Genomic DNA, 25,043 nt, shown 5'->3' on the forward strand with positions numbered 1-25,043 from the left:
GTGTGTGTGTGTGTGCGTGCGTGCGTGCGTGCGTGTGTCTGTGTGTGTGTGTGTGCAGGCACGGGGAATCATTGTAGCTACCTGTCGCCCAGTCTTTCCTGGAAATCCTGGTAACCCAACCAGTCCTGGAGGACCGTCAGGCCCAGCGTATCCCTCCATGCCTCTGGGTCCAAGTAAACCAACTTCGCCCTGGGAAATACAAAACAACAATATCAAACTCAATCTGTCGTGTCTCCATGACAATACTTGTAAAGGCATTAGTTATGGGCGCTAATGTGAATTCGGGTCTTAGCCAGTTGAGGTCACTTCTCACCGTAATGCATTTTATCCAACCACCTACACTACGATACACTGCCGCTCTAATCTCCCAACCTTTCCCAACCTGATTAGCTGTTCAACAGTCTTACAGCTGGGGAGTAGAAGCTGTTAAGGAGCCTTTTGGACCTAGACTTGGTGCTCCGGTACTGCTTGCCGTGCGGTAGCAGAGAGAGCAGTCTATGACTTGGGTGGCTGGTGTCTTTGACAATTTTTTGGGCCTTCCTCTGACACCACCTAGTAGAGATGTCCTGAATGGCAGGAAGCTTGGCCCCAGTGATGTACTGGGTCGTACGCACTACCCTCTGTAGCCGAACGTTTCCATACTAGGCGGTGATGCAACCGGTCAGGAGGCTCTCGATGGTGCAGCTGTAGAATCTTTTGATACCATCACTCAGCATGTTCTCGGCAATAACTCATTCAATTTGTTTCCATCACTCCACGGCCTCTCTCTCTCTCCATCATCCCTCCTTCCCTGCTTTCTATCTCTTCACACAGGCTCTCTCTCGCTCTCTCTCTCTGTCCGTCCCTCTATCTCCACTTCTCTCCCCATTTCTCCCCCCTACAAAGTAGTCCATAACGTAAATGTAATTTCCACGTAACACAATGCATTAGGCTTGTTTGTTACAGAATGTAATGCAATATATCTATTTCCTCTCTCTGTACCTCTCTACATCTCTCCCATCACCCTCTCCCTCTGTACCTCTCTACATCTCTCCCATCACCCTCTCCCTCTGTACCTCTCTACATCTCTCCCATCACCCTCTCCCTCTGTACCGCTCTACATCTCTCCCATCACCCTCTCCCTCTGTACCTCTCTACATCTCTCCCATCACCCTCTCTGTACCTCTCTACATCTCTCCCATCACCCTCTCCCTCTGTACCTCTCTACATCTCTCCCATCACCCTCTCCCTCTGTACCTCTCTACATCTCTCCCATCACCCTCTCCCTCTGTACCGCTCTACATCTCTCCCATCACCCTCTCCCTCTGTACCTCTCTACATCTCTCCCATCACCCTCTCCCTCTGTACCTCTCTACATCTCTCCCATCACCCTCTCCCTCTGTACCTCTCTACATCTCTCCCATCACCCTCTCCCTCTGTACCTCTCTACATCTCTCCCATCACCCTCTCCCTCTGTACCGCTCTACATCTCTCCCATCACCCTCTCTCTCTGTCCGTCTTTCTTTCTTCATGTCTTCTCTACATTGTGGTGATGTGATACTTACTTCAACACCAGCGGTCCCAGTCAGGCCTCTCGCTCCTTTCTTCCCTTCGAAGCCCTGTACACACACACACACACACACACACACACACACTCCAATGGTTTTGTTACCAATAAAAACAAATCCATTATTCATCTACATGTGTCTGCTTATTCCCTGACAGAGGCAGTCCCTTCCTCTGTATGTGTGTGGTTACTTCAGTTTTTTACAATCACTTTGGCACTCATTTCAGAACCTTGATGTCCTTTTTCAAAACGCTAGACACAAAACTCACAACCGATGATCAAAAAGCACATTTTCAAAACTAACACTTTTTGCAATTGCTTGGATACAATACACATAAAGATAAGATAATTTGTTCATTGAACTAAAATCACCTGTTCAAAATGACACAACTTAACATCAAAGTATTACCATTTCAAAATGCACATTCCATTTGAGATGACTGTCTGTTCATTACATTACAATGATCTAACTAGCAATTGATACACCTGCTGAAAATGATAAGTAACTGTTGCATTACTCTTAATGCATCGTTTTATGGAAACTGACAAACAATATTCCATGTTTAGATCATCAAATCTTCAGGACAATGAGATCCAATGACACCAATTACCGTGGAACATGAACCAATTGGACTACATTATCTCTGGATGTAATATTTCATCATCATTCTTTATCAGACACTGTTTCTATGTTCCCGTGTACCACTTTTCCAGACCATGTTTTCAGATTTGACATTACTTTTTCAGGTACCCCCTTTTGCAGCATGCACACCATTGTTTTAAATGGCTGTTATTTGAGCATTTGTGGCCTTTCTGTTAGCTTGAATGAGTCTGGACATTCTCCTCTGACCTCTCTCATTAACAAGGTGAACTGCGGCTCACTGAATGTGTTTTGTTTATCGCACCATTCTCTGTAAACTCTAGAGACTGTAGTGCATAAATCCCAGGGGGCAGCTGTTTCTGAGATGTTGAAACCACCATGTGTGGCACCAGCAATCATACCACGGTCAAAGTTGCTTAGATTACGCATCTTGCTCGTTCTAATGTTTGGTCGAACAACAACTAAAGCTCTCTACTCTATATACTCTATATGTTGAGTTTCAGGCAGCCACATGATTTGCTATTCAAAGGAGCAGGCTATTAGCGTTAACACGCAGGTGTACCTAATAAAGTGGCCGGTGAGTGTATATATGCAGGCCCTTGTAATTGCTTTTCCAAAACTGCCAACTCGTACATTGTGGTACGAGTATATAGTGTAATGAGTGGTATCCACCGGCAACAACATAGTGATAACATGGAGTCAGCAGGTGATCCAGGTCACAACAGAGGTCAAGCAGTGGGAGGTGGTGGTCAAAGGAATGTCAGGAGACAAGCACCCCTTCTGAGAGGTGGTCGTGGGCCTCGTTTGAGAGGTGTGGGGGAACGTGGTAGAGGACAAGCACCCCTTCTGAGAGGTGTGGGGGAACGTGGTAGAGGACAAGGCCACAAACCAAGACAGTGTTCCTATGGTATTTCATGATGAATTAGTTATTTGAACCAATGATTCATTGTAATCAGTAATTCTCTTTCCAAAATGTATTTTTAGAGGGCGATGGAGCTGGATGCTGACAAAAACCATCACAAATTCTTATTTTTGGTTGAGGCAGGGTTCAACCTGGCCAAGACAAGGAGGAGAGGTCGGAATTTCATTGGCCAGCGGGCAACCATCCAAGTCCCTGGACAACGTGTGGCAAACATCACCAGGTGTGCGACTATATCAATTGGATCATATAATGCAGCTCTCCTTGTAACTTGATGAGCTAAATCAGGTCTGTAGAGCTGATGATGTGACCTACGTCATTGTGTGGGATAATGTCAGGTTCCACCATGCTTGAATTGGTGCAAGCATGGTTTCAGGCCCATCCACAATTTACCACCTTGTACTTAACCTCATACTCTCCTTTCCTTAACCCGACTGAGGAATTGTTCTCCACATGGAGGTGGAAGGTATATGATAGGCGCCCTCACAAACAAGCCACCCTTCTACAGGCCATGGATGGCGCATGCAATGACATCACGGCAGACCAGTGTCAGGCCTGGATTCACCATGCAATGACATCACAGCAGACCAGTGTCAGGCCTGGATTCACCATGCAATGACATCACGGCAGACCAGTGTCAGGCCTGGATTCACCATGCAATGACATCACAGCAGACCAGTGTCAGGCCTGGATTCGCCATGCAATGACATCACGGCAGACCAGTGTCAGGCCTGGATTCACCATGCAATGACATCACGGCAGACCAGTGTCAGGCCTGGATTCACCATGCAATGACATCACAGCAGACCAGTGTCAGGCCTGGATTCACCATGCAATGGCATCACGGCAGACCAGTGTCAGGCCTGGATTCGCCACGCCCAAAGATTCTTCCCAAGATATTTGTCTAATGAAAACGTCCATTGTGATGTGGATGAGAACCTGTGGCCAAATCCACAAGACAGGGTTGATGGAAATATAGAAGTACAGTAATCAACCTTTGTTTTGCTTTTTACAGTAAGCCAGGTGAGAAACACTGCAGTGATGTTTTACAGTAAGCCAGGTGAGGAACACTGCAGTTGATGTTTTACAGTAAGCCAGGTGAGGAACACTGCAGTGATGTTTTACAGTAAGCCAGGTGAGGAACACTGCAGTTGATGTTTTACAGTAAGCCAGGTGAGGAACACTGCAGTGATGTTTTACAGTAAGCCAGGTGAGGAACACTGCAGTGATGTTTTACAGTAAGCCAGGTGAGGAACACTGCAGTTGATGTTTTACTGTAAGCCAGGTGAGGTGCAGTTGATGTTTTACAGTAAGCCAGGTGAGGAACACTGCAGTTGATGTTTTACAGTAAGCCAGGTGAGGAACAATGTTTTACAGTAAGCCAGGTGAGGAACACTGCAGTGATGCAAGGAACACTGCAGTGATGTTTTACAGTAAGCCAGGTGAGGAACACTGCAGTGATGTTTTACAGTAAGCCAGGTGAGGAACACTGCAGTTGATGTTTTACAGTTCTACAGTAAGCCAGGTGAGGAACACTGCAGTTGATGTTTTACAGTAAGCCAGGTGAGGAACACTGCAGTTGATGTTTTACAGTAAGCCAGGTGAGGAACACTGCAGTTGATGTTTTACAAGATATGAATGCACAATGCAATGTTTTGAACACTGTGTTACAAGTGATGACTGTTTTGAGTTTTGTGTCTAGAGTTTTGAAAAATGACCACAAGGTTCTGAAATTAGTGCCAAAGTGATTGTAAAAAAGTGTAAGCTTAAGTCTTCGGCTAAATGGATGTTTACATATACAGATCTGCGTAGTGTATACTTCCCTCATACACCTCTAGTCTTGTGTTACTCCGGGTCAGAATTTTCTAAGAAGGCCGAACTTGCTCTCAATATGTGACACACCAATATGCACTCAATCTGATAAAATAGGCAAATAGGCCAAGTCACTTGTCTTAACATGTCAAAGGTGTTTAGAACTATGTAAGACAGCTTGTTTTTAGGAAATACGTGACCATATGCAGATCAAAGAGCTATATTCCATAAAGAGCAACATTATGTCACAAATGAATGATATTCACAAACTCTGAAAATGTATACATTATCAAGCTGCAGTTAAAATAATTCATACTTGAAGTGAAAAAATTCATACTTGAAGTGAAGTAATTTAGACTTGAAGTGCATAATAAATAGCTCCTTTTTCCAAAATTCTAACTGATGCCAGCTTTGTGCATTCCAGTGTGTATTCTCAAGCCTTGTGGAATTCAGACGGAACACTTTGAAGCATGAAGCGCACAGTGGGTGGCCAAACAAACATAATGCTCTGCTTCCTTCTTTCCCCCTCATTCTCTCCTTCCCTCATCCGTCTTCTCTGGTATCAAAGGCACAGATGCTCAAGCCTGTCTGCATTGTTTTGGCCCAGTCTGATTTCATGGGAATAAAAGTGTTTTTTTCTCCCTCTCTTCACATGACAATGCTTATGCTCTGGCACTTCGGCTTGTTGATCGAGAGCAATAGAGTCCTAGGTTAAAAACGGTTGTCTCCACGGCTTGGCTAGCTTGTTAGGAACTGCAGTTTGGAAGTGAGTGTCTCCTCTTCTCCCATAGTGTTGACAGGTGATTGCTCAACCCAACCCTCATGGTGTTCAGAGCCAAGGAAGCCTGTAGAAAGGCTTCTGTAGTAGGCTGGTGTAACACTTTTATTGGTCATCTAGTTATACAGTAACATCTCATCTAGAGCTCCAGGGAGACATGATTTAACAAACACTGTGCTTTCCTTTCCCCAAGCCAGGAGCAGAATGAGTCCGATGCATTGATTTACAAAGAATACCATGATCACACACACACTCACCTGAGTTCCCATTTCTCCTTTCGGGCCTGGTTCTCCGGATTCCCCTGGTGTTCCCTAATCAACAAAATCACACACACACACACACACACACACACACACACACACACACACACACACACACACACACACACACACACACACACACACACACACACACCCCAAATACATTCAGTTTCCTGACATTTAATCATAGTAAAAATTCCCTGTCATAAGTCAGTTAGGATCACCACTTTATTCAAGAAAGTTAAATTATTTATTTCAGCTTTTATTTCTTTCATCACATTCCCAGAGGGTCAGAAGTTTACATACACTCAATTAGTATTTGGTAGCATTGCCTTTCAATTGTTTAACTTGGCTCAAACGTTTCGGGTAGCCTTCCACAAGCTTCCCACAATAAGTTGGGTGAATTTTGGCCCATTCCTCCTGACAGAGCTGGCGTAACTGAGTCAGGATTGTGGGCCTCCTTTGCTCACACACGCTTTTTCAGTTCTGCCCACAAATTTTCTATGGGATTGAGGTCAGGGCATTGTGATGGCCACTCCAATACCCTGACTTTGTTGTCCTTAGCCATTTTGCCACAACTTTGGAAGTATGCTTGGTGTCGTTGCCCATTTGGAAGACCCATTTGCGATGAAGTTTCAACTTCCTGACTGATGTCTTGAGATGTTGCTTCAATATATCCACATAATTTTCCGTCCTCATGATGCAATCTATTTTGTGAAGTTACCAGTCCCTTCTGCAGCAAATCACCTCCACATCATGATGCTGCCACCCCTGTGCTTCACGGTTGGGATGGTGTTCTTCGGCTTGCAAGCCTCCCCCTTTTTCCTCCAAACGATGGTCATTATGGCCAAACAGCTCTATTTATGCTTCATCAGACCAGAGGACATTTCTCCAAAAAGTACGATCGTTGTCCCCATGTGCAGTTGCAAACCGTAGTCTGGCTTTTTAATGGCAGTTTTGGAGCAGTGGCTTCTTCCTTGCTGAGCGGCCTTTCAGGTTGTGTCGATATAGGACTCGTTTTACTGTGGATATAGATCATTTTGTACCTGTTTCCAGCATCTTCACAAGGTCCTATGCTGTTGTTCTGGGATTGATTTGCACTTTTCGCACCAAAGTACGTTCATCTCTAGGAGACAGAACGCGTCTCCTTCCTGAGCGGTATGATGGCTGCGTGGTCCCATGGTGTTTATACTTGCATACTATTGTTTGTACAGATGAACGTAGTACCTTCAGGCATTTGGAAATTGCTCCCAAGGATGAACCAGACTTGTGGAGGTCTACCATTTTTTTTCTGAGGTCTTGGCTGATTTCTTTTGATTTTCCCATGATGTCAAGCAAAGAGGCACTGAGTTTGAAGGTAGGCCTTGAAATACATCCACAGGTACACCTACAATTGACTCAAATGATGTCAATTAGCCTATCAGAAGCTTCTAAAGCCATGACATCATTTCCTGGAATTTTCCAAGCGGTTTAAAGGCACAGTCAACTTAGTGTATGTAAACTTCTGACCCACTGGAATTGTGAAACAGTGAATTATAAGTGAAATAATCTGTCTGTAAACAATTATTGGAAAAAATACCTGTGTCATGCACAAAGTAGATGTCCTAACCGACTTGCCAAAACTATATTTTGTTCACAAGAAATTTGTGGAGTGGTTGAAAAACGAGTTTTAATGACTCCAATCTAAGTGTATGTAAACTTCCCACTTCAACTTATTGGACTTACAGGAAGGCCTGGTGCTCCAACAGCCCCGCGAAGTCCAGTGAGGCCAGTGTGGCCCTGAAAATAACAAAGAGACAAAGACATTATATAGGTGAAACTAGAGCTGGGACGATGAACCATCAATGATCGACACAGACCATACCGATCAATTATAGCAAAAGTTTGAAATGAAATAATTTAGCTAATATGGATGATTGTTATTGGGACAATTGATGGCTACAACCATCAAACTAGTAGTAACATTAGTAATTTAAATTATAATAAAAATAAACTGTGGTGCACATTGCTTTAACCTTATCATTAGCACGTCTATTGAGGCAATTTATCACAATATGGATATTTGTCCATATCGCTCAGCTCTAGTTGAAACGCTACAGCTTCTAAGTCACCTGAATAAGTGATATTGGAGGTTGAGTCATGTCATTTAGTGAGACCCAGATGTCAGGGTTCAGCTAGCTGTCTCTTGGTTCACTACAGCTACACAAGGTTAGCTGGAATAAGCCTGATCTTTAGGTCGAAATGTTGCACAATAAAACTGTGGGCGCATTCAACTGTGTTCGCATATCTATCTTTCTTTCAACAGCACTATATAGTCCCCAAAGCTTCATACCATACGAATAGCAGAACCGCAGAGTACAGTAGTTCACAGGCCAAGCTTTCTAGGTATGTATTTTATTACATTGGGCTGCAGGTGGCTCAGACAAAATTTGCTCTATAAATTCACCACTCAGAAAGGGGGGAAGCCCCATAGGTCGACCCGCCGTGGCCAGTTAGAGCTAACACACACGCACGCACACACACACACACACACACACACACACACACACACACACACACACACACACACACACATACACACACACACACACACACACACTTTTGTCTAATGGGATCCTGGAAGTCTCTCAAGCCTCTCAACAACTGCCAAATCAAGATTAGCAACCGTGACTTTGAACTGATATCCAGTTCAGCAGAAGAATGCTTATAAATGCTGAAAACCATTGTACTCTCTCTCTCTGAGGACGGCGGCGCTTGGGCAAAGTGTTTATAGGAGGGAAGAGCTCTAGTAACCCTGCCGCAGGGGATTCTGGGATTTCTCTCTGCACAACTTTCATCTTGTACTGTTAACTTCACACCTGACCTGTGTTTGTGTGTTTCGCATGTGTGTGTGTTAGTTTTCAGTGTCTATGCCAATAACACCAGATTTCCTCCTGACTAATCCCTAGGAATTCAGTAATCCGGGATGCTCATGTCTCAGATGTGTGGTCTCAGACCTGCTTTAATACAAGCACCAAAGAAAATAATGGAAACGGAACAGAAAAAACGCCAGAAAAGTGATTTTGTGATACATTTGATGTTGTGGTTTTTATGGTGGTTTTACCTGATATCCCTCATCTCCAGGCTCTCCGCGGTCTCCTCGCTCACCCGGGAGACCCTGCCCAAACACACACATACATTAGGGCTCTGAATCTTTTAGGAAAGGCTGTATTTCACCTTAAACTCTCTGAGCCAATAACACAATACCTTCCTTCTTATAGGTTACACTGCTTACAATCTATCTACTGTAGCGCTTTGGCACAGGTGGCACCTTATTTGGGGAGAACGGGCTTGAAGTAAAACATTATTTATTTTTTTACCTTCATTTAACTAGGCAAGCCAGTTATGAACAAATTCTTATTTACAACGACGGCCTACACCGGCCAAACCCTGTGCCAATTGTGAGCCACCATATGGGACTCCCAATCACAGCCAGTTGTGATACAGCCTGGATTTGAACCAGGGTGTCTGTTGTGACGTTTCTAGTACTGAGATGCAGTGTCTCAGACCACAGCGCCACTTGGGAGGCCAACACACACTCCAGTAATGACTGGAGAGGAATCGGTCGAATGGTATCAAACACATCAAATGCATTGGTTTCCAGGTGTTTGATGCTATTCCATTCGCTCCGTTCCAGACATTATTTTGAGCCATTCTCCCCTCAGCAGCCTCCACAAAGCGGCTTTGGACATCCACTCTCTTGGACCGCTGTCAAGCATGGTTGGACAACTACGCCTCAAGCAACACCACTATTAGAAAACGGTTAATGTAATGTTTCACAGGGTGCCATTTTGGACATCACCTCTGACTCAGCCCTAGGTCAGACACACATAGGAAGAGGACAGGTAAGTTGAAGGAAGGCGAGACCTACTGGTTCACCTAGTGGCCCGGCAGGTCCTGGGGTCTTACTGTCTTCTCCAGGGTAACCCTGGAACACCATACCAAAATACACTCAGTACACTCTGACACAACAGTAAAATGAGACAGCATACCACAATGCGCCCATCCAACTCTGGCACAACAAACTTTATTTTTTATTTCATCTTTATTTAACCGGGTGGCCAGTTGAGAACAAGTTCTTATTTACAAATGTGACATGGCCAAGATAAAGCAAAGCAGTGCGACAAAAAGAACAACACAGTCACACATGGGATAAACAAATGTACAGTCAATAACACAATTAAAACATCTATATACAGTGTGTGCAAATGTAGTAAGATTAAGGAGGTAAGGCAATAAATACGCCATAGTGGTGAAATAATTACAATTTAGCATTAACACTGGAGTGATCGATGTGCAGAAGATGATGTGCAAGTAGAGATACTGGGTTGCAAAAGAGCAAAAATAAATAACAATATGGGGATTAGGTAGTTGTGTGGGCTATTTACAGATGAGCTATGTACAGGTGCAGCGATCAGTAAGCTGCTCTGACAGCTGATGCTTAAAGCTAGTGAGGGAGATATAAGTCTCCAGCTTCAGTGATTTTTGCAATTAGTTCCAGTCATTGGCAGCAGAGAACTAGAAGGAAAGGCGGCCAAATGAGGAGTTGGCTTTGGGGATAACCAGTGAAATATACCTGCTGGAGCACGTGCTACGGGTGGATGCTGCAATGGTGACCAGTAAGCTGAGATAAGGCGGGGCTTGACCGAGCAAAGAGGATTGGTAGCACAGTCAGTTTTATGTGGATATGTTTAGCAGCATGAGTAAAGGAGGATTTGATGTGAAATAGGAAGCCGATTCTAGATTTAATTTTGGATTGGAGATACTTAATGTGAGTCTGGAAGGAGAGTTTACAGTCTAACCAGACACCTAGGTATTTGCAGTTGTCCGCATATTCTAAGTCTGAAGCGTCCAGAGTAATGATTCTGGATGGGCAGGTGCGGGCAGCGTTTGGTTGAAGAGCATGCATTTAGTTTTACTTGCATTTAAGCTCATCTGGAGGTTAGTTAACACAGTGTCCAAAGAAGGGCCAGAAGTATACAGAATGGTGTCGTCTGCATAGAGGTGGATCAGAGAATCACCAGCAGCAAGAGCGACATCATTGATATATACAGAGAAAAGCGTCGGCCCGAGAATTGAACCCTGTGGCACCCCCATAGAGACTGCCAGAGGTCCAGACAACAGGCCCTCCGATTTGACACACTGAACTCTATCAGAGAAGTAGTTGGTGAACCAGGCGAGGCAGTCATTTGAGAAACAAAGGCTGTTGAGTCTGCCGATAAGAATGCAGTGATTGACAGAGTCGAAAGCCTTGGCCAGGTCGATGAAGACGGCTGCATAGTACTGTCTTTTATCTATGGCGGTTATGATATCGTTTAGGACCTTGAGTGTGGCTGAGGTGCACCCATGACCAGCTCGGAAACCAGATTGCATAGCGGAGAAGGTACGGTTGGATTCGAAATGGTCGGTAATCTGTTTGTTAACTTGGCTTTTGAAGACTTTAGAAAGGCAGGGCAGGATAGATATAGGTCTGTAACAGTTTGCGTCTAGAGTGTTTCCCCCTTTTGTAGAGGGGGATGACCGCGGCAGCTTTCCAATCTTTAGGGATCTCAGACGATGCGAAAGAGAGGTTGAACAGGCTAGTAATAGAGGGTTGCAACAATTGCGGCATATCATTTTAGAAAGAGAGGGTCCAAATTGTCTAGCCCAGCTGATTTGTAGGGGTCAAGATTTTGCAGCTCTTTCAGAACATCAGTTATCTGGATTTGGGTGAAGGAGAAGTGGGGAGGGGGGCTAGGGCAAGTTACTGTGGGGTGTGCACCTTATAACAGGACATTTTGTCTGAAATATGCTGAACACCGCATTCTAAGATTTATAGTGTACATGACTATGTAGGATATTGACACAAATGAACCAAGTCTTCGTGGAGAGCTGAAGTCCATGGCATATATCTTCAAAAGGCTGAAAACATAACACTGTGTTTAGGAGGAAGACAAAAAACATGCAAATGCATAGGGTACCTTTTCACCTTTGGGTCCAGGTGGTCCTATGGGTCCTGGTTTGCCGGCGTGGCCCTAAGAATAACCAAACTCATGATTATTCATCTATATCTATGTCATATGCTGCATAATATTCAAAGAACCCATAACTCACGGTCGACAGACAGTACAATAACACATAAGTTGACACGGCGTGGGTTGTCAACATAGTGTTAATCACAAGGATTTATTATAAACACACTCAGGACAGCAAGGGAGATAAATATATCCCTGGTATAATGACTTATTGTCAGGACCACAGAAATCACTCAACAACTTGGGTGGGTGTGTGATTGAGCTAAGAGTGAGTGTACAGTACAAACAGACTAAAAAGGAACAACGTGAACTTGTAGTGCCCCTGCATCGTTACGAAACTAAAAGCCAGAATGAGATTGGCGATGACCTGGCGTCCTCTGGAGTTGCCAGAGGTTTTGGTTTTATGGTTTGAGGTTGACCATATCCAATTACTTCTTTGTTCTTGTTTGAGACTGGAGTGAGGAGACTGGGGTGACTCGAAGAGACTGGAATCTTTCTGGGGTGAAGAAGAGAACTGAGGTGAAGAGAGAATCTCTCTGAGGTGAAGAGACTGGGTGAGTCTCTCTGAGGTGAAGAGACTGGAGTGAGGAGACTGGGGTGAGCCTCTCTGAGGTGAAGAGACTGGAGTGATGAGACTGGGGTGAGTCTCTCTGAGGTGAAGAGACTGGGGTGAGTCTTTCTGGGGTGAAGAGACTGGAGTGAGGAGACTGGGGTGAATCTCTCTGAGGTGAAGAGACTGGAGTGAGTCTCTCTGAGGTGAAGAGACTGGGGTGAGTCTCTCTGAGGTGAAGAGACTGGGGTGAATCTCTTTTAGGGGAAGAAAGCTGATTGAAGAAAGCTGACTTGGTGTGAGTGACATGATGTCACCATAACAGAACAGGGCTTAGAATACCTTTGTTGCATACCTATGTTGTTATTAGTGATTGAAGAGACACACATACCCTTAAGAAACACTTTAAAGTTATTGTTGAACGTGTCTGTGTGTATGAGTGTGTACAAGTGAGTGAGTCAGTGAGTGAGATCGAGATTTGAGATTGCGATCGAAGGAGACAGAGAGAGAGAGATATAAAGAGAAGTGTGTTGTTGTAGCACAGACAGGAATAACTCACTGTGTATCCTGCAATTCCAGGCATCCCCTCAGGCCCCATAACTCCTGGACGACCCTGAAAATCATGCAGAAAACAGACACATTTGTTTTTACAACCATTTATTTTGCTATTCTATCTGCACTATGTGGTTATGCTGAATATAACCTTGGAGTTAAACATTAAGCACCTATGCAGGCTGCATCCCTGGACCTGGGGTGATGTATGACACTAAGCCATACATCTTTCATTTCCCAGCTATCACAGAGGTTTCATGGCATAACACTCCTGGAAAAGGAGTTTTCCTTCCTCTATGTCTTCCTGTGTGATCCCGTGCTCCAGGGGAAAAACGGTTATTTAAAGCCTCTGCTCTGCTTTTGACATCTGTTTTTTACATCATAACAGAAGATCTGATAGGCCTATTGCTTGTCTTCAAACACTACCGGATTAGCAACCTGCTAATTGCTATACAAAACAGAGGGAGATTAGCTTTAGAGATTAGGAAAGATCTCAGATCACTTCTGCTTAGTCTGAGCTACTGATCCAACAGAGGCTTTGCCAGGTTTGAATAGTGTAATATGAGGTCATTCACTCAGGGTTGCTTCTCCAGAGAGAGAGGGAAACCATTATTTATATAAAATATTACAGGCCTGCCAATGACTTGGGAATTATGCAACTTGTCAATTGTGAGAGTATGTGTATGTATATCAACAAGTATTTCTACTGGGTGGTAGGATGCCGGAATGTGTTACCTCATCTCAACCAACACAAGGACACAAGGAAACAGCTCCATTAATTTCAAGTGTTTCTTGTTGAGACTGAATGGAGGCTGCTGTCCTCTTGGCCACTCCATTGACCCGAACAACACAATAACCTGATAGATTCCCTTCAGTACTAATGAGGGACACTTTCCTATACATATTGCACACATAGGAAGTTAGGAGGGGTGAGAACTCGGAGAATAGATAACTGGGCACTGACCACAGGGCCTATGGTTCCTCTGGCTCCTTTCAGTCCCATCCCTCCTTCTTGGCCGATGTCCCCGATGTCCCCTGTCTCACCGATAGGACCTGGTTTGCCAGCCTCACCCTGAAGACAGAACAACAGTAAGAGCTGTGAGAGCACGGACACCCATGAGGAATCGGTGATGTCATTTATCAACACATGCTAATAGTAAAACAGGTGTGTACCTTCTTGCCCTGCCGTCCTCGGTTGCCGGGGGGACCCTGTTTCCCCTCTGGACCCTGGAAGAGAGGCAAACTCCTTAGACACTGGGAGATCAAATGGCTGCTGACAAAATCATCTTCTTTGTATCAATTCCATTATGACATCGACCTCACTGAACGCCATGTGCCCCAGAATACTGACCCCTACTGGGACACATTGGCATCATTACCTACTGTACGGCTTAATTGTTGTATCATTATTATTTTTTTGTCATTAGTTTAGCAAATAAACGGACACACTTACAGAGAAACCCCGTTTTCCAGCCACTCCGGTGGTTCCAGGAGGCCCAGGGTCTCCCTCTATCCCCCTGTCCCCTGCCTCGCCCATGGGCCCACAGTCACCTGGCTCTCCCTGAGAGAGAGCAAGAGAGAGAGAGCGGGAGAAGAGAAAGATCAAGATCACAGGAAAGAAAGAGTAGGAGAGTAAAGAGACATAGGTTCTAGGAGGCTTCTGAAGTAGGAGCAAAACAGCAAAGGACTTCTCATTTAGCTTATTGTCCAGTGCGTTACCTTTGGTCCATCTTTTCCCTGGGGCCCGTCCTCACCAGCAGGACCTGGAAGACCCTACAAACACAGCATCACATTTACTTCAACCAACCATGGTCACTGCTGTTACAATTAATACCATGCTAATATGTTCCTATGGAATGTTTAGGCTTTACTGTCCGGTATGTATAGTTGACTCATATGTATGTAGGCTTACACAGACCCACAGGGCATGAAACAGGTTGTACATTGTAAAGAGCCTGACTGTGGCGATTATATTTTCCTTCCGTTATATGTAAGCCATTGTGATTACAGTTTTTGCAGATTGCTTACAAACTGAAAGTGAATTCTTAGACAAAAGCATCAACACTTTAACTTTTGCAACCATCCCTTAAACAAAGGCACCAAAAGTACAAACACATTTTCTGCTTTGCACTTTGTTTGCAATTCTGCAACACCCTTGCAAAACACTACACACTGTTTCTTACATTAGACATTTCGTTCAAGAATGAAATCTCTTGCAATCATTGGGAAAACACTTCTATTCAAAATGCTAAACATTCCTGAAATTGGCAACACCCACACACACATACACATGAAAACATTTCTACAGTAATTGAACACCAATTAGTCTGAGCCTTAGCACTACAAATAGACCTCAGGTAAGCTCATCTCTTTTGTGAGAACTTTGCAAACATGGAGGCAGTGAGAGCGAAAGGAAGAGGAAGAGAGGAGGAGGATGAGGATGAGGACAAGAACAAAGAAGGGGACCAGGCAATAGACGGAGACATATTTCCGATGACATTAGGGCCACTTTGGTGGACCATGTCATAAACCATGGCCTGACGATGAGGGAGGCAGAGAGCCAGCCCAACCTGAGTCGCTACACGGTAGCATCCATAATACAGACATTTAGACTGGAGAACAGGTATGTCTTCAACTTTCTACACTAGACTGTACCTATGTAATTGTTGCACATCCTTCTGCATCACAGTACAACACAATGATGTCCTACAACAGGATCTCTGAGAGTAAGCTTTGACACAAAGGACCCTCTCTCTCTCTACAGTGCTTTCCCCTGGCCCAAGACAAGGGGAGAGAGAGGGGGGAGAGAGAGAGGGAGGGGAGAGAGAGGCTCCTCCGACATCCCTGGAGGTTATTGATACAGTCCAACAGACAAAAACAAATCAGTCTCAACGCTGCCCTGGTCTTCGCCGGCCAAGAGATTACACATCTCCATCAAACGAGGGCACAGTAAATATACGGGCATATCGGATTCTCCCAAAAACAAGCAGAGCAGGAATAGGAGCATAGACTGTGTTCAGAAGGTCTTGTGAAGGACTCAGTCAGGACTCACTCTCATTCCCTGCTGTCCTTGTTCCCCCTCTCCTCCAACCGGCCCCCCATGGCCCTGCAGGGACACAACAACAGAGGTGCTCAGGAGTTTATACAAAATAAGATGATAAGACAGCTCTAAGTTCTGTAAATGAGTCTTGAGGTACTGTATCCCATGGGTATTCCAACTTCCAAATAAAATATTACTTAGATTTAAGTACTTTATTTGTAAGTGTTGACTGTGTTTTTCATAGTGCTCAGGAGGTCAAGTCCCCTCAGGGGGACATAACCCAACACAGGGATGAACAGATGCCATGGCCCTCCAAGAGGCTTCTGGGTACAAATAGGACCTGGTACCGCTCTCAGTTTAACATTGCCATCTTTTTTTATATTTTTCATACCTAGGGTATGTTGAGGAACATCTTCTGTACAAGTTCAATGGGTGAGTAGGTAAGCGGTAAACTTCACTAGCATGTTGTCTGATTTGTCATTTTGTTTTGGTGGTTTTAAAATCCAAATCAGTAATTCTCTAGGACACTGACCTTTATCCCAGGTTCTCCAACTGGACCTGGCTCCCCCTCTCCGCCAGGAGCTCCCTGTGGAAAGAGAGAGAAGTAAAACAAAGCGTGTGTGTGTGTGTTTGTGTGTGCAAAAGCATGAGGGAGTGTGTGCCAGAAGTATAGTGAAAATCAGCGTGAAATGACAACAAAATAATGAGATCCAATCTTGATATTAAACAACAGTTACCTCATGTCCTTGCTCTCCGTCAGGTCCTGCGTCCCCCGCGGGTCCTTTGGGCCCCTAGAGGAGAAGAACAGCCAATCAGAGGCCACAGGGATTACTGTGATATCATGTGATGTGGCGCATCATGGTTTGATTGTGTTCAAAGTAACAACTGATCCATAACATATACCTACCCTAACCAGAAACCGTGGACGGATGGCGGCATCCGCGCAAAACTGAAAGCATGATCCACCGCATTTAACCATGGAAAGAGGTCTGGGAGTATGTCTGAATATAAACAGCGTAGTTATTCCCTCCGCAAGGCAATCAAACATGCGAAACGCCAGTACAGGGACAAGGTGAACTGCGACAAATTCAACGACTCAGACACAGGACGTATGTGGCAGGGTCTACAGGAAATCACGGACTACAAAAAGAAATCCAGCCACGTCACGGACACCGATGTCACACTTCCAGACAAACTAAACACCTTCTTTGCCCGCTTTGAGAATAATACAGTGCCACCGTCGCGGCCCGCTAACAAGGACTGTGCCCACCCATCTCCTTCTCCATGGCTGATGTGAGTAAAACATTTAAACCTATTAACCCTCGCAAGGCTGCGGGCCTAGACGGCATCCCTAGCCGTGTACTCAAAGCATGTGCAGACCAGCTGGCTAGTGTATTTACGGACATATTCAAATGCTCCCTATCCCAGTCTGTTGTCCACACATGCTTCAAGATGGCATCCATTGTTCCTGTACCCAAAAAGGCAAAGATAAGTGAACTAAATGACTACCGCCCCGTAGCACTCACTTCTGTCATCATGAAGTGCTTTGAGAGACTAGTCAATAATCATATCACCTCCACCTTACCAGCCACCCTAGACCCACTTCAGTTTGCATACTGTCCCAACAGGTCCACAGACGATGCAATCACCATCACACTGCACACTGCCCTATCCCATCTGGACAAAAGGAATACCTATGTAAGAATGCTGTTCATTGACTACCACTCAGCATTCAACACCATATTAACCTCCAAGCTCATCATCAAGCTGGAGGCCCTGGGTCTCAACCCCGCCCTGTGCGACTGGGTCCTGGACTTTCTGATGGGCTGTCCCCAGGTTGTGAAGGTAGGAAACAACATCTCCACTTCGCTGACCCTCAACACTCAGCCCCCTCCTGTACTCCCTGTTCACCCACGACTGCGTGGCCATCCAAGCCTCCAACTCAATCATCAAGTTTGAAGACAACACAGCCAACAGGGAGGAGGTGAGGGCACTCGGAGTGTGGTGACAGGAAAATAACCTCTCACTCAATGTCAACAAAACAAAGGAGATGATCCTGGACTTCAGGAAACAGCACCCCCTTATCCACATTGAAGGGACAGCAGTTATAAGGGCACAAGGCGAGACCCAAATGCAGACAGGAAGCAGATGGTTGAGCTCCGATACTTATTATAACAAAATGGGTAGGGAAAAGGCAGGTTGGGGACAGGCGAGAGTTCATAAACCAGGTCAGAGTCCAAACAGTACCAGGCGATAGGCAGGCTCGAGGTCAGGACAGGCAGAGAGGTCAGGCAAGCGGATTCAACGTCAGGACAGGCAAGGGTCAAAACCAGGAGGGCTAGGAAAAAACAGAGACTGGGAAAGCTGGGAGCTAGGAAAAACAATTGACTTGGCAAAACAAGACAAACTGGCACAGAGAGACAGGAAACACAGGGAAAAATACACCGGGGACTAATGGGGAAAACAGGTGACACCTGGAGGTGGGAGACAATCACAAAGACAGGTGAAACAGATCAGGGCGTAACAGCAGGGCATGACAGCAGTGGAGAAGGTGGAAAGTTTTGAGTTCCTCGGCGTACACATCACAGACAAACTGAAATGGTCCACCCACACAGACAGTGTGGTGAAGAACCTCAGGAGGCTGAAGAAATTTGTCTTGTCACCCAAAACCCTGACAAATTTTTACAGATGCACAATCGAGAGCATCTTGTTGGGCTGTATCATAGAAATTTGGCATTCGCCAGCCCTGCTGTCACGCCCTGATCTGTTTCATCTGTCTTTGTGATTGTCTCCCACGATACGGCAACTGCACCGCCCTCAAACGCAAGGCTTTCCAGAGGGTGGTGTGGTCTGTACAACGCATCACTGGGGCAAACTACCACAGGAAGGCCAGAAACATAATCAAGGACATCAACCACCAGAGCCACTGCCTGATCACACCGCTACCATCCAGAAGGCGAGGTCAGTACAGGTGCATCAAACGTGGGACCGAGAGACTGAAAATCAGCTTCTATCTCAAGGCCATCAGACTGCTAAACAGCAATCACTAACTCAGAGATGCTGCTGCCTACATTGAGACCCAATCACTGACGACTTTAATTGTCAGGCTGTGGGTAACTGGTGCATGGAATCAGGCGCAGGAGAGCAGAGATGAGAGTACAATTCCACTGCACCAGTATAAAACCAATACTAAAGGTGCATGAAAATACCGGTCACTCGTAAATAACGACCATAAAAACGAACCTGGCAAACAATACCAGTCATAAAGATACAACCTGAACATAATAAACAAACACGCACACCAACATGGGGGAAACAGAGGGTTAAATAATGAACATGTAATTGGCGAATAGAAACCAGGTGTGTAGAAATCAAAGACAAAACAAATGGAGAATGAAAAGTATATCGGCGATGGCTAGAAGGCCGGTGACGTCGACTGCCGAACGCCGCCCGCCACCCACAAGGAGAGGGACCGACATCGGCGGAAGTCATGACAGTACCCCCCCCCCCCCTCCCCCCCCTCCCCGTTGACGTGCGGCTCCAGCAGCGTGCAGACACCGACCTTGGGGACGAACCGGAGGACGAGTCACAGGGCGATCCGGATGGAGACGGTGGAACTCCCGCAGCATCGAGGGGTGCAATATGTCCTCCATCGGCACCCAGCATCTCTCTTCTGGACCGTACCCCTCTCACTCCACGAGGTACTGAAGGCCCCTCGCCTAACGCTTCAAATCCAGTACGGATCGAACTGCATACGCCGGGACACCCTCGATGAGGAACCTCCCGCACCTCAGACTCCTGGAGTGGACTAGCCACCACCGGCCTGAGGAGAGACACATGGAACGAGGGGTTAATACGTACCTCGTTCAGTCTCCTCAGGACTTAGAATGTCCCCACAAACCGCGGGCCCAGCTTCCGGCAGGGCAGGCGAAGGGGCAGGTTTAGGGTCGAGAGCCAGACCCAGTACCCCGGCCTCACTGCGGTGGCGATCTGTGCCGGATTTTTGTCGCCTCACTGCCTGCTGAAGGTGCACATGAGCGGCGTCCCAGGTCTCCTCAGCGCTCGTAAACCAGTCATCCATCACAGGAGCCTTGATCTGGCTCTGATGCCAAGGCGCCAGGACCGGCTGGTACCCCAGTACGCACTGGAAGGGGGAGAGGTTAGTGGAGGGGTGGCAGAGCGAGTTCTGGGCCACTTCTGCCCAGGCACGAACGCCGCCCACTCCCCCGGCCGGTCCTGGCAATAGGACCGCAGAAACCTACCCGCATCCTGGTTCACTCTCTCCACCTGCCCGTTACTCTCAGGGTGAAAACCTGAGGTAAGGCTGACCGAGACCCCCAGACGTTCCATGAACGCCCTCCAGACCCTTGACGTGAACTGGGGACTTCGATCAGATACTATGTCCTCAGGTAACCCGTAGTGCCAGAAGACGTGTGTAAACAGGGCATCCGCAGTCTTTAGGGCCGTAGGGATACCGGGCAAAGGGAGGAGACGACAGGACTTAGAAAACCGATCCACAACGACCAGGATCGTGGTGTTACCCTGTGATGGAGGAAGATCAGTTAGGAAATCCACCGACAGGTGCGACCACAGCCATTGTGGAACAGGTAAGGGTTGTAACTTCCCTCTGGGCAAATGCCTAGGGGCCTTGCACTGGGCGCACACCGAGCAGGAGGAGACGTAAACCTTAAGGTCCTTAGCTAAAGTGGGCCACCAATACTTCCCACTAAGACAGCGCACTGCCCGACCGATGCCCGGATGACCAGAGGAGGGTGACGTATGGGCCCAATAGATCAAAAGGTCGCGGACAGCAGACGGAACGTACAGACGCCCAGCTGGACATTGAGGGGGAGTGGGCTCTGTACATAACGCACGCTCGATGCTCCCACACCACCGGTGCCACCAGGCAAGAGGCCGGAAGTATGGGAGTGGGATCCATGGGCCGCTCCTCTGTGTCATACATCCGGGGCAGTGCGTCTGCCTTAGCGTTCTGGGGAGGAGCTTTGGTGGCGTACTCGAGCGCTGAGAGAGCACGGCTCCTATCCCAGCCTCGGACGCGTCCACCTCCACTATGAACGCCAAAGAGGGATCCGGATGAGCCAGCTCCGGAGCCGAGGTAAACAGAGCCTTCAGGTGACCAAAAGCACTGTCCGCCCCAGCCGACCACTGCAAACGCACCGGTCCCCCCTTCAGCAGTGAGGTAATTGGAGCAGCTACCTGACCAAAACCCTGGATAAACTTCCGGTAGTAGTTGGCAAACTCTAAAAACTGTTGCACTTCCTTTACCGTGGTGGGAGTCTGCCAATTATGCACGGCTGAAATGCGGTCACTCTCCATCTCCACCCCTGAAGTGGAAATGCGGTACCCTAGGAAAGAGACGGACTGTTGAAAAAACAGGCATTTCTCAGCCTTGACGTACAGGTCATGCTCCAACAGTCGACCAAGCACCTTGCGCACCGGTCCCCCGAACCAAGGTTCGCGTGTAGCGGAGTATATCAGAATGTCGTCGATATACTGTACACCACTACACCCTGCCCATGCAGGTCCCGGAAAATCTCGTCTACAAAGGCCTGGAAGACTGATGGAGCATTCATCAACCCGTACGACATAACGAGGTTCTCATAGTGCCCTGAGGTGATACTAAATGTCTTCCACTCGTCCCCCTCCCGGATACGTAACAGGTTGTAAGCGCTCCTGAGATAAAATTTTGTGAAGAAGCGTGCCCCGTGCATTGACTCGATCGCACTGGCGCGTGTAGCGCAGTATATCAGAATGTCGTCGATATACTGTACACCACTACACCCTGCCCATGCAGGTCCCGGAAAATCTCGTCTACAAAGGCCTGGAAGACTGATGGAGCATTCATCAACCCGTACGGCATAACGAGGTTCTCATAGTGCCCTGAGGTGGTACTAAATGTCTTCCACTCGTCCCCCTCCCGGATACGCACCAGGTTGTAAGCGCTCCTGAGATCAAATTTTGTGAAGAAGCGTGCCCCGTGCATTGACTCGATCGCACTGGCGATGAGAGGCAGCAGGTAACTGTACCTCACAGTGATTTGGTTGATGCCTCGATAGTCAATACATCCTTCTTCACAAAAAATAAATTTGAGGAGGCAGGTGAAGTGGAGGGCCGAATTTACCCCTGCCCCAGAGATTCGGAGACATATGTTTCCATACCCGCCTTCTCCTCTTGCGACAGGGGATACACTTGACTCCTGGGAAGTGCTGCGTCTACCAGGAGATCTATCCCACAATCACCCCGTCGATGGGGTGGTAATTGAGTCGCCTTCTTCTTTACAGAAAGTGAGAGCCAAATCGGTCTGGACTTTCCACCGTAGTAGCACTGACGGAAACCCCTAAACACCTCCCTGAGCACTTTTGTGACCACGCTGTGAGAGCCCTCTGTTGCTACGAAATAGTGGGGTCATGACAGGCCAACCAGGGTAGGCCCAGCACCACGGGAAACGCAGGAGAATCAATAAGGAAGAGACTGATTCTCTCCTTGTGACCCTTCTGCGTAACCATGCCCAGTGGAGCGGTGGCCTCCTTAATTATCCCTGACCCAAATGGACCCTAATGGTCGACTATCTAGGGCGTGCACAAGGAAAGGCATATCCACAGGAACAATGGGGATCCCTAAATTATGGGCAAATTATCTGTCAATAAAATTCCCAGCTGGGCCTGAATCTACGAGTGCCTTATCCTGGGAATGCGGGGAAAACTCAGGAAAATGACAAACACGTGAGCAACAGGGGGCTCTGGGTGAGCCTGGTACCGACTCACCTGGGATAACACGGGACTGCCCTGCCTGCTGCCTCGACTCCTAGAGGAACCTCCCCAGCACCGACAGGCAGTGTGCCCTCTGCGGCCACAGATGGTGCATGGATCGACCCCTCCTTCGGTCGCCCTAAGTGCAGCACCTCCCAGCTCCATGGGCGTTGGTGCAGTGGTGCTGGGGGATGGAATCGACAGACCCCGAGCTGGACGTCCGAGGGTAGCCAGCAGGTTATCCAACCTTATGTACATGTCCACCAGCTGGTCGAAGGTCAGAGTTGTGTCCCTACTGGCCAACTCCCAATGGACGTCCTCACGTAAACTACAATGGTAGTGATCGATCAGGGCCCTGTCGTTCCACCCCAGGCTGGCGGCCAGGGTCCGGAAGTCCAAACTCCTGTGTCTCCTGCCTCAGGTGCACGAGACGTGAAATCCTCAAAATTGTCCAGCACCGCTCCTCCTTCCTCCCATACGGCGGTGGCCCAATCCAGGGCTTTCCCTGAGAGACAGGAGAAGAGGGCGGACACGCTCTCGCGGCCCGAAGGGGCCGGGTGTACGGTTGCCAGGTAGAGTTCCAGTTGGAGTAGAAAACCCTGACATCCCGCTGCCTTCCCATCGTACTCCCTCGGAAGGGAGAGCTGAATCCCCCTGGAACCAGGTGACGGAGGGGTGATCAGTGGTGTCCCTGATGGTGCTGGTAGAGGCGCTGGAGGAACTTCTCTTCTCTCCCAGTGCTTCATCGTCTGTAGGACGCAATCCATGGCGGTGCCGAGATGTTGTAGCATCGCCTCATGCTGCTGGACGTATTCCTCAACCCCTAGTACCGGGGTAACTGCTCCTGCTGACTCCATTTGTGGTGCGTGTTTCTGTCAGGCTGTGGGTAACTGGTGCATGGAATCAGGCACAGGAGAGCAGAGATGAGAGTACAAGGTAGTTTATTCCACGAACAGCACCAGTATAAAACAAATACTTAAGGTGCGTGAAAATACCGGTCACTCGTAAATAACGGCCATAAAAAAACGAACCTGGCAAACAATACCAGTCATAAAGATACAACCTGAACATAATAAACAAACACGCACACCAACATGGGGGAAACAGAGGGTGGAATAATGAACATGTAATTGGGGAATAGAAACCAGGTGTGTAGAAAACAAAGACAAAACAAATGGAAAATGAAAAGTGGATCGGCGATGGCTAGAAAGCCGGTGACGTCGACTGCTAAACGCCGCCCGAACAAGGTGAGGGACCGACATCAGCGGAAGTCGTGACATTAATAAATGGATCACTAGTCACTTTATACAATGCACTCTAAATAATGCCACTTTAATGATGTTTACATATCTTACATTACTCATATCACATGTATATACTGTATTTTATACCATCTATCGCACCTTGCCTATTCACCCCTTTAGATTTGTGTGTATTAGGTAGTTGGTGGGGAATTGTTAGATTACTTGTTAGATATTACTGCATTGTCGGAACTAGAAGCACAAGCATTTTGCTACACTCGCATTAACATCTGCTAACTGTGTGTATGTGACAAATAAAACGTGATTTTATTTGATGACTGAGGAGCTTTTTGAAATATCTTAGTCAAATAAATTGTATTTGAATGTTTGACGTTCTTGATGCTCTGAAGGGGTCCACTGTTTTCCATGAAATATGAGAATTTGGAGACTAATGCTTGAGAGGGATAATGTGGGGGTTAATTTTGTGTGAGTGTGTGTTTGTCTGTGCGTGTCTGTGTGCCTGTGTCTGCGTGTGTGTTTGTGTGCCTGTGTGTGTGTGTGTGTGTGTGTGTCTGTGTGTGTGTGTCTCTCCGTTTGTCTGTGTGTCTCTCTGTGTGTCTGTGTGTTTTTCTGTGTGTGTGTGCCTGTGTGTGTGTTTGTCTGTGTGTGTGTGTTTGTATATGTGTGTGTGTGTGTGTGTGTGTGTGTGTGTGTGTGTGTGTGTGTGTGTGTGTGTGCGTGTGTGTGTGTGCGTGCGTGCGTGCCTGAGTGTGTGTTTGTCAGCATCAAAGCTGGAATCATTAGTCACACTCACATCCCATCAGCCACATGAAATCACACCACTCTTTACAGCTTGCGTTTTACAGAGCCCTGGAACATCTGATTCAGGGTGCAGGAGTAATACCAGAGCTGATTATATTA

General features: G+C 46.9%; 1 protein-coding gene across 1 annotated transcript in view; it reads right to left on the reverse strand.

Moving 5' to 3' along the window:
* Positions 1 to 25,043, reverse strand: part of LOC139409777 (collagen alpha-1(XXIV) chain) — a 74,976-nt gene that overhangs the window by 34,040 nt on the left and 15,893 nt on the right. The window contains exons 4-18 of the mRNA XM_071155155.1: positions 16,849 to 16,902; positions 16,644 to 16,697; positions 16,124 to 16,177; positions 14,791 to 14,844; positions 14,525 to 14,632; positions 14,245 to 14,298; positions 14,036 to 14,143; positions 13,079 to 13,132; positions 11,916 to 11,969; positions 9,827 to 9,883; positions 9,020 to 9,073; positions 7,642 to 7,695; positions 5,914 to 5,967; positions 1,545 to 1,598; positions 82 to 189 (exon numbers count right to left, since the gene is read on the reverse strand). Of these exons, the coding sequence (XP_071011256.1) occupies positions 82 to 189; positions 1,545 to 1,598; positions 5,914 to 5,967; positions 7,642 to 7,695; positions 9,020 to 9,073; positions 9,827 to 9,883; positions 11,916 to 11,969; positions 13,079 to 13,132; positions 14,036 to 14,143; positions 14,245 to 14,298; positions 14,525 to 14,632; positions 14,791 to 14,844; positions 16,124 to 16,177; positions 16,644 to 16,697; positions 16,849 to 16,902 (975 nt within the window). The remainder of the gene's footprint in view (positions 1 to 81; positions 190 to 1,544; positions 1,599 to 5,913; positions 5,968 to 7,641; positions 7,696 to 9,019; positions 9,074 to 9,826; positions 9,884 to 11,915; positions 11,970 to 13,078; positions 13,133 to 14,035; positions 14,144 to 14,244; positions 14,299 to 14,524; positions 14,633 to 14,790; positions 14,845 to 16,123; positions 16,178 to 16,643; positions 16,698 to 16,848; positions 16,903 to 25,043) is intronic.

This window comes from Oncorhynchus clarkii, chromosome 5 (assembly GCF_045791955.1).
Source record: "Oncorhynchus clarkii lewisi isolate Uvic-CL-2024 chromosome 5, UVic_Ocla_1.0, whole genome shotgun sequence".
NCBI classification, from domain to species: Eukaryota; Metazoa; Chordata; class Actinopteri; order Salmoniformes; family Salmonidae; genus Oncorhynchus; species Oncorhynchus clarkii.